Source organism: Mobula birostris, chromosome 7, assembly GCF_030028105.1.
Source record: "Mobula birostris isolate sMobBir1 chromosome 7, sMobBir1.hap1, whole genome shotgun sequence".
NCBI lineage: Eukaryota > Metazoa > Chordata > Chondrichthyes > Myliobatiformes > Myliobatidae > Mobula > Mobula birostris.
Genome location: NC_092376.1, coordinates 157,806,224 through 157,816,528, shown reverse-complemented (window position 1 = coordinate 157,816,528; position 10,305 = coordinate 157,806,224). Strand labels below are relative to the sequence as shown.

Genomic DNA, 10,305 nt, shown 5'->3' with positions numbered 1-10,305 from the left:
TGCCGTGGCTTGCTTATCATGTAGATAGCCGGAACAAAACATACATGGTAGACATTGTCCAATTGAGGGCCTTAAACTCCTTCCACATCTGCATTCTTACAAGGCCAACTCTCTACTTCAAAAGATTTCAGCTCGCACAACCTTTGCTAACTTTCTCCACATGATAAAATCTGTGAGCTCAGTCATGGTGACATTCAAATCCAGACAGTCGTCATTAGATCGCATGCACATAAAATAGCCAAAGACTTGCTGATGTGAAGCTGAGTTCAGGAGAGGCGAGGAGGTCTAACTGCAGAGGCTGAGGCTAAAGAAAATAAATGTTCAATCTCTTTTTTTTCTATATACAACACAGCTGTCAGTGTCAGTGTCAGCGTTTCCTCTGACATCTCCATGATGATCACAGTTGGTGCAAACATCCTATTGGATGTTCTTCATGTCTTCAGAGACTGTTACAGACTTTCATCAATTCCCCAATTTACAGAATTAACAATGACGTGAAAAATTGGAGAGCACCTTACATAGGACTTCATTACAATCTGCTGTTCTGAATATTAACTTCAATCTATTTGATCTAATAGTTCCACTTTCAGTGAACTGATTAAACCAATCAACGATCCGCTAGAAAAAGCGAGATCTCCCGGTAGCCAGCTATTTTAATTCTACTTCCCATTCCCATTCTGACATGTCAGTCCATGGCCTCCACTACTGCCATGATGAGGCCACACTCAGGTTGAAGGAGCAACACCTTATATTCGATCTGGGTAGCCTCCAAGCTAATGGCATGAACATCAGTTTCTTGAACTTCTGGTAACTACCTGCCCCGGCCCCACCCAACATTCCCCATTCCCATTTCCCCCCCTCACCTTATCTCCTTACCTGCCCATCACCTCCACCTTTCCTTACTTCCATGGCCTACTGTCCTCTCCTTTCAGGTTTCCTCTTCTCCAGCCCTTTATCTCTTTCACCAATTGACTTTCCAGCTCCTTCCTTCACCCCTCCCCCTCTCCCAGTTTCACCTATCACCTACTACCTTGTATTTTTTCCTCTCCTCCCCCCACCCTCTCCCTCTGGCTTCCCATCTTTTTTCTCCAGTCTTGATGAAGGGTCTTGCCTGAAACGTCGACTGTTTACTCCTTTCCATAGATGCGCAGCCTAACCTGCTGAGTTCCTCCAGCATTTTGTGTGTTGCTTGGATTTCCAGCATCTGCTGAATTTCTCGTTTGTCAACCAATGATCTTTACAATTGTTCTTTCACAGAAGGTGGGTAATACGAGTAAGTTTGTTTTTACTCGCCATCTTTGAGTGCTATCCTGGATACATTACAGGAATATCCGGCAGCAAAATACTTAATTAACAAAATGAAAAAAATACAAACACAAAAAATGGAAGCTCCTAAATGCTTGGTCTTCACACAAAGCTTGTAAAGTGAAAACCCAGGTTTTGAGTCTTGCACTGAAAACAAGTTGCTGAAAATATTACACATACCTGAGCTTCATTTACATTCAAATAGTGGATGTTCCAATTATTACCATGGAGATAAAGTAATTACCACTAAGTATCTGCAATTTTCAACCACTGGAGACAGCTTCAGATTACAATCACATTTTATGCTATTTGTACAGGCAGGGTGATAAGAGCGCACTCAGAAATATGAGACCAAAACATGTCCCGTGACATTCCTTCCTTCTGTACAAAGATGAGGGGCATTAATTTGACTTTAACCAAAGGACCTTACTATTGAAGCAACAAATCAGCATTTCATGAATGCAAATAACCTACTATATCTGTTCAAACAGCTGTTATTACTTGCAGTTATAAGGCACTTCAAACAAAAGAGATTCTAAAAGTGATTCACATAAATACAAACCAAAAAATGACTCCTGTAAACGGTCTTTTTAATGTTAAAGGTGTTGCACTGTCATTATTAGTACAATCTGATCATTAAAAACTTACAGAAACCTAAAATACTAATGCTAAAAATAATCCTTTATTTTAACACCATAAGACACAGGAGCAGAGTATGTCCATCAGTCTGCTCCACAAATTTTATATACTGCACAAATAAATGAATCCTTTTATGTATATTTGTGCTTTGTCACATGGTGTGAGCAGAATTATCTGCAGCTTAATGTGAAAAAGACTAAGGAGCTGGTGGTAGACCTGAGGAGAGCTAAGGTACCGGTGACCCCTGTTTCCATCCAGGAGATCAGTGTGGACATGGTGGAGGATTACAAATACCTGGGGATACGAATTGACAATAAACTGGACTGGTCAAAGAACACTGAGGCTGTCTACAAGAAGGGTCAGAGCCGTCTCTATTTCCAGAGGAGACTGAGGTCCTTTAACATCTGCCGGACGATGCTGAGGATGTTCTACGAGTCTGTGGTGGCCAGTGCTATCACGTTTGCTGTTGTGTGCTGGGGCAGCAGGCTGAGGGTGGCAGACACCAACAGAATCAACAAACTCATCCGTAAGGCCAGTGATGTTGTAGGGATGGAACTGGACTCTCACGGTGGTGTCTAAAAAGAGGATGCTGTCTAACTTGCATGCCATCTTGGTCAATGTGTCCCATCCACTACATAATGTACTGGTTGGGCACAGGAGTACATTCAACCAGAGACTCATTCCACCGAGATGCAGCACAGAGTGCCATAGGAAGTCATTCCTGCCTGTGGCCATCAAACTTTACAACTCCTCCCTTGGAGGGTCGGACACCCTGAGCCAATAGGCTGGTCCTGGACTTATTTCCTGGCATAATTTACATATTACTATTTAACTATTTATGGTTTTATTACTATTTAATTATTTATGGTGCAACTGTAACAAAAACCAATTTCCCCCGGGATCAATAAAGTATGACTATGACTATGACTATTAACTGGTCTTAACTTGAAAAACTTGGTATTATTTATATTATCCTCTCAGAGATACAAGTTAATCCGATGAATTTTCTCTGTTTAGTCCAAACATTTTTGATGATTTTCCTGGCAACACTATTGACAGAACATATTCTCTTTATCCTCCAGCACTTTCAGCTCAAGAGGTTGTGTTTGAAGGCTGTATGGTTTCAAAAGAGGAATTAATCATGCCTGCGCATGCAGGTACGGTTATGTCAAGACTTATAACACAATTTCACCTGGGATTTACAGTCGGTTCTAACTTATTTATATATTCTGTGGGGGATTCAATACTTCAGTGTTATGGTTTAGGAATATGGTGAATGCAGGCTGGATCCCTAAAGGTTGTTTCCTTTAGTTATGCAAATTCATTCATTCTGAGGCTACGTCCACACTACGCCGGATAATTTTGAAAACACCGGTTTCAAGTAAAAACGACAGGCGTCCACACTAAGCGTTTTTCAAAATATCTCCGTCCACATTAGAAGGATATTTGGGTGAATCTCCTCCTACTGGGCATGTGCAGGACACACAGAAAACAAGCGAAGAGGAAACAGTATACTTGGTGCGCGTTTGTCCAGTTACAGAGTAGAAGAACTTCAAAGGAATTGCTCTTGGCTCTCGCACAGGAGGACTTAAGACTGAAAAAAAAAACAAATACTGGAGCGTATGGAGGCAACCGACAGGGAGTTCACGGACAGTATGACCCGGCTGACGACGAACATTGAAAAACTGACTAACTCTGTTGCATTAATAAAGCACCTTGTTAAATGTATAAAACATGACTGCGTCAGTGTTATCTTGTATTTCCATACAATGTTACATTAGTCTGTTACACATCTATTGTCAGAGAAGTACTTGCATAAATAGGCAAGCCACCTTGGTTCTTGGTTTTTGATCCTCCAAAATATTCCGCATGAAATTTAAACTTGAGGTGGCAGAGGGTGTTTTCTGTCCTTACCTTCATACAAGCAAGGACAGAAAACAGGGCAAAGTGAATATACTTATTGATTCAGTAAGCTATGGGTCGAAGTATTTGGTGAGTACATTTCTAACTCTTCTGGCTTAAGTCTCGTTGCAGTCTGTTCTGAAATTGTTAGGTTCTGCGAAACGCAGAATCGAATATCATTGCGATGATTGTATGCTCTAAACAATAGAGTAGTAATAATAATAAGGATAAGAATAATAAGAAGAAAACAATGAAATGCCGTGCTGCCGCCATTTGTTCCGGCACGTCATGACAGCGGTTTTAAAAAGCTCCGGTTACCCTGTACACACTGCAACGGATATTAAGCGTTTTCAGATTTACTCACTCTGGAGACCGTTTCTGAAAATCTCCGTTTTTGGGAGCTAAAAACGCAGGTTCAGTGTGGACGGAGGGTCAAAACGAAGAGAAAAAGCTTTGTTTTCAAAATTATCCAGCGTAGTGTGGACGTAGCCTTAGACACACTTAAGTGAAGCCAAGTAGCTCTTATGATTTGGTGTTAAGAATAATCCACTCAGAATGTTAGTTCATTAAATATATTGATTTGTTGAATTTTCTCATTTACCCTAAAGTGAATAATAAGTACGTACATGCTTTGGTTCTCAGCAGCCCTCTGTGTTTCTATCTCTCCATTTCTTAGCTGCATATTAATTCTGATCTAATGAATAAATAGCTTTTACTTATGTCAAAACTATTAGAGAATAACCCACCCAAATCCATAATCCGGTTCGTATTCTGTCACTACGTTCGGATATGGCCCAAGTGCAGAGCAAGAGACACAAGCAAGTCAATAGTTCACAGACTTTAATGTGAACAGAGTTTGAGGGAAAAGAAAGCAATAAGCGCTAGGCAAAACCCAGCCATTAACTAAAACTCTCAAATGGAAAATGAAGCTAACACTGCGGCTGAAAGGAATAACTAAATATAAAACAAATACCACCAGTCTTCAGAGTCAGATGACTCAACAGTCCAATTTCTCAGACAAGGCTGAATGTAAGCAGGCAGTGAAACATTGTTGTGCTTTGCTCAAGTCTTGACAAGTGCTACGATAAAAAGAATGGAGTTAAATACTATCGCAATAAAATAATAATTAGCTGTCATGTGCATATTCACGAGCACAATTGCCATACCTGCTGCACTGCTGAATCAGTGGTTGTGAGATATTCAAAAACATTAATATTAATTTTTAAAAATAATTTTATTTTTCGCAGAGGATTAATTTAAAAGCGCATAAAGTATATAATAAGCACTAACAAACACCATAAAGTAGTTTCTCATACAAAGCTACAAATTACCTATATACTTTATTTGGATAAACTTTTAAAAATTGCTTTTGTCCTTATTTTCAAATGTTTTATAACCAGCAAAGGAAGTAGTGTGTAACAAACTTTAATGTGCCGAAAATCGCAAAGCATTTCAAGCAGATCAGATGACAAACAACCTAAGGAGAGTTTAGAGAGAATAACCAAAGATCTGGTCTAACAAGTAAGTTTCAAGCAAATGTCTTGAAGACTGAAAGAGAAATGGGGAGGCAGAGATTTAAGGAGAGAATTCAGAAACCTAGGGCTTTGGCAGCTAAGGCAGGACTGCCAATAGTGGAGCAATAAAATGTGCTGTAGATCATGAAGATCAAACTAAGGGGTTATAGGGCAGAGACTGCAGAAAAAGGCAGGGAGTGAACTGTGGAGGGATTTGAAAAAAAATGACCATTTTAAAATCTAATAAATTTGTGCAACTCTCCACATCTGTAAAGATATGAACAAATGTTATTATTCTGAGAGAGAATCACAGACCAATGTTTTGTATTTAAATAGTTTGAATACAATAAACGGAATTGGACTATTAACGTGTAAATTAGCGGAGAGTGAGAAGAATTCAAAGTGTTCATTCAGGTACAAAAGCTCAGGCCCAAACCCTAATTTAAAATTCCAATTGTTTAATACTTTATACTCCAATTGTTTATTAACTTCCTTCAGGAGTAGAGTATCTCCAAAATAACAAACGTTAAAATTAAAAATTGGAATTAAATAATTGTCTCTGAAGGATTCAATCAAGCACAAAGAGCGAAGATGCATAGTAAGTCTCACCACTAGAGATTGGAAGCAACTTGCCAGGTAAGTACAGGTGCAAATAGATTGGACACGGGGAACCTTGGCTTTTGTTCGAATAAACACTTGCTTTTCTAAAACAAATACCACAAATAGTGAGCCAAGAGTAAAATCGCCACAGGAATAACCGGGAACCTTTCCATGATTAACTCTTCCAGGAAGCCCACAACAGAACTAACTTCATGCTTCTTTTGGGGTTAATGAAAAGGGAAGAATTCACAAATGATCTTCAGAACAAAGCTACAAATACCCACAAATACTCTGTAGGTTTAACGAAAGTGAAGTTGGATAACAGCAGCTACCTTTCTCTTGGCCGCAAGAATTTCTACTCTAGTATATCCCATTACTTAAAGATTCTGCTGATCATAATACCTCATGTAAATATTATTGAAAATGTAGTTGTAGCATATTAATGGCAAAAACAGCTTAATGTTCAAGATTCCATTTTGACTTAGAGCTCCCAAAGAGAATATCACCTAAATATTAACACTGCGGCAAAGTATTTTTCTATTGACCCATTATTTTCATATTAAAATGTCAAAACAACTTCAGAAGAATATTTCAGTCACAGGCCTGCGTTTTAGAACAACCTCCTCTCTCTCTTCTTCAGGTTCTTCATTCAGTGAAGTAAAGTTTGTGCGCATTTTAGTTCTTTTCTTGTGTCCGGCTGGAGCGGTGAAGAATTTGCTAAGGTTTGTTTGTTTTTTCAAAGATTTGGAAAACTCCTGGAAGATGACATCATCAGCCAATGCACCCAGTAAAACGTTAGTTCCGCTCAAGATGGAAGAAGCTACCTTTGATCCCCGTTTATGGCTAATGGATTCACTGATGAAAGTCTCTGGGTCCCCTAACAATCGCCTCACATCGAAGGAGCTATCTTTGGCCAAGTAATGATATGGCCTCTTGCCACTGTAGTCTCTTAGGGTTGTCAATGCGTCGTACTTTCTCACCAGCTCATCAATAATATTTTCTCTGCCATGAATGGCAGCGATATGCAGGGGCGTGTAACCTCCATAGGATTTAGTGTTAACGTCCAATTTGATGCCATTCCTCTCGGAGTTATCAATAATCCAACACAGAATCTCACTGTTGCCGAATTTTGCTGCCCAGTGTACGGCTGTGAAGCCAGACATGAAGTCCTTCTTCTCAGCTAGGTAGTTGTCCTTAAGCAGCAAGCCAGAAACTTGGGTCCAGTGACCCAAGGCTGTCTTCACAATCCACTCGTGCTCAACCGGATCCAGAGGGACTTGATCAGAGAGACGAGTATCTTCGGAAAACTTTAAAACTCTAGAAACTCTCTTTAGATGTGGTGAACTGCTTCCAGCCTCTGCCGGCTGACTCCTCTTCATTTTAGGCACCATGGGGACATCTTGGTCACCCAACGCTATTGGGCAGTTCTCTTCGACCTGGACATCTTGTGCGCCTTCCTTTTGCTCACTGGGAACACTAACACATTTCTGGGTGTCCGGGGGGAGGCGAAGTGGATACATGTATGGTTTGGGCTTCGGCATTGATTCTATCTTCGGCCCGACGACCCGAGCAGTGACATCTGAGGATTTGGCTTCATAGTTCTCAATCTTCTGTTCAAAACATAAATTGTCCTCTGGGGCAGGAAGGGTATCCAGCCGCTCGGGGACGGTGTCAGAGGCATTGCCACTGGCTGTAACAGCGGAAGACTTCAGGTCTGGGGATGCAGGTGCAGAAACTCTCCCAGACGATAAGCCCTCGCAGGCGGGATCACGGTTTTCTAAGAGTGGATTCTCGGAGATGAAACACTGTTTTTCCGCCAGCTGTTCAAGGCTGCCGCTGTTGGCAGGGCGCGCCCTCGGAACCTGTGCCACGCTCTCCCGCGGCTGCGACACCCATCCCCCGGGCTCTGTAGATGTCAGGGCGTCCTGGGACCCAGCCTTGCTTCCGAACCGCAGCCGAGATGGCGCAATGGCGAGAGATCTCCCTTCACTCGGCGACAGCGCTGAAGGTGCAGAATTGCGTCGAGCCGCAGGCTCCTGTAACGCCTCGCCCGCCTCCAACAGGTTCCCCAAACTCTCCACCTTACCAAGCCCCTCGGTTGCTCTCATCCCCTGCGGCCCCGCTCGGGCCGGCGGAGATTCCCGCCGAGCAGCTACCAGGTGCTGCATCTTTTTCTTCAACACCACATATTTCACCCCTCCTTCTTCGCGCACCACGGCAACTTTATTAATAAAGGTTTTGAAGAGTTCCCGGGTTTCCTTCCTCAGCTGTGGATCAGTCTGCCCCAACTCGTTCCTGAAATTAAAAAGCAGCTTGGAGTTCTCCACTTTGCCCCCAGCCTCCACCAGAAACCGGACCACTACCTCTTGACTCAGCCCCGACTCCATTCTCCCTTCACCTGCACTCCGGCAACGCTGTGACAGTCGGCGGCAGCAATCACTCCATTCCTCACGGAATTCTCCGCGCAGTTGGACGGAGCTCGCCTTCTAACCCAGGGCTGTCATGCGTCTGGCCGAACACACACGAAGTTGCCTCTTCTCCCGGCACTCCTCCCAGTCTCGCAATACCTGTTCTTTCCGGAGTAAATCCTGTTTTGGTAGAGATAATATCACGTGTGATTGGGAGCCTGGGGGAGGAGACTGCATTGAATTCGGGCTCTGGGATATGTAGTTCTGAGTCACCGAGCCGCGTTTCACTTAGTGCAAGTAAGAATGCTAAACTCTCGTGCCGCTATTTTTTTTTCCTTGGGACAACTTCTACTGACAACTAACTTGGTTCATGGAGAGAGAGAGGAAAAATTGATGCTTTAGATCAATGACTCTTCATTAAAACCGGAAAAGGAAGAAAACAAGCAATGGGACCTCTGCCTTCAGTGCCAAACATCTGCGGGCTACGACTGACGGAGGTATGTTGTCGTGTGAGCTGAGTATTTCCTGACGGAATGTCACCATGTGTGTAGATTTTCATTGATTCTATTGTCTTTCTTTGTTTTCCCGTGAATAGCTGCAAGAAAATGAATCTCAGGGTAGTAAATGGTGACGCATAGGCACTTCGATAAATTTATATTGAACTTTGAACACCTGTAACATTAATTCAGATTTTCTCCATCCACACATTCTACCCGATCTGACATCCCCTTATCTTTCTGATTCTCAGCACTTACATCTCATAGTTCAGCATGTTTCATTTTCTCTCCACTCCTATCACCCATCTCATGTTCACAATCAGCCAGATGTTTCAGCTATAATTAACAGGCAATCCCTTCCCGGTCTCAGTCAGCCACTTGGGTCACCTGGACATCCACCCCATCACAGGCATTCTCTTTGTTTTCTCTAATCTCCTGCACCTAAAACGCAATTGCTTTTGCATTATTTCCAGTTCTGACAGAGGGTCATCTGGCTGAAATGTTAACTCTGTCTCTCCGCTGATGCTGTCTGACTTGTCAAGTATCTCCGACAACTGCTTGTAGTTCAGCTCTCCCGTGCCGGACAGGAGAATTTAAATGTACCAACTTTATCTACTTGCTTAACCATCATCTGTTCTACCATAATACTTGGCATGGATATTTGACCCATTACACGGCTCCACATGAGGTTTCTCCACAATTTCCTACAATGCCTCATTAGTGCACTGTTTGGTGCTACTCTATGTTACCCAATAGAAAAGATGTTTAGTTAAGAAACAGCATTTGCTCCTTCATCATTCTATTACTGAGTACATACAATAACACCAGACCACAAGGCAGAATGGAGGGCTATGTGGGATGGAAAAGGTCGGCACAACATTGTTGCTGAAAGGCCTATGCTATGTTGGGTTGTTGGACACTCAGTGGCCACTTTATTAGGTACACTTGTACCCCTGCCCATTAATGTAAATATTTAATCAACCAATCATGTGGCAGCAACTCATTTCATAAAAGCATGCAGACGTGGTCAAGAGGTTCAGTTGTTGTTCAGACCAAATATCCGAATGGGGAAGTCATCTGATCTGAGTGACTTTGACCGTGGGATGATTATTGGTGTCAGATGGGGCAGTTTGAGTATCACAAACAGCTGGTCTTCTGGGATTTTCACACAGAACAGTCTCTAAAGTTTACAGAGAATAGTGCGAAAAACAAAAAAAAAGCTAGTGTGTGGCAGTTTTGTGAGTGTTAATACTTTGCTAATGAGAAAGGTCAAAAGAGAATGGCCAGACTGGTTAAGTTGACAGGAATACAACAGTAACTCAAAGAAACCATGTGTTACAGCAGTGGTGTGTGGAGAGCATCTCGGAAAGCACGACACGTCAAACCTTAAAGTGGATGGAGCACAGCAGCAGAACATACACTGAATGGCTACTTCATTAA

The 10,305-nt window shown here is 42.3% G+C and overlaps 1 protein-coding gene across 1 annotated transcript; it reads right to left on the bottom strand.

Annotated features, from left to right (window-relative positions):
- Nucleotides 1-5,056: 5,056 nt before the first annotated feature.
- On the bottom strand, nt 5,057-8,509 carry LOC140200868 (ankyrin repeat domain-containing protein SOWAHA-like). The gene has a single exon (XM_072264504.1). It carries the CDS (start codon nt 8,345-8,347, stop codon nt 6,539-6,541), a length of 1,809 nt encoding a protein of 602 aa, XP_072120605.1. The 5' UTR covers nt 8,348-8,509; the 3' UTR covers nt 5,057-6,538.
- Between the last annotated feature and the right edge of the window lie 1,796 nt (nt 8,510-10,305).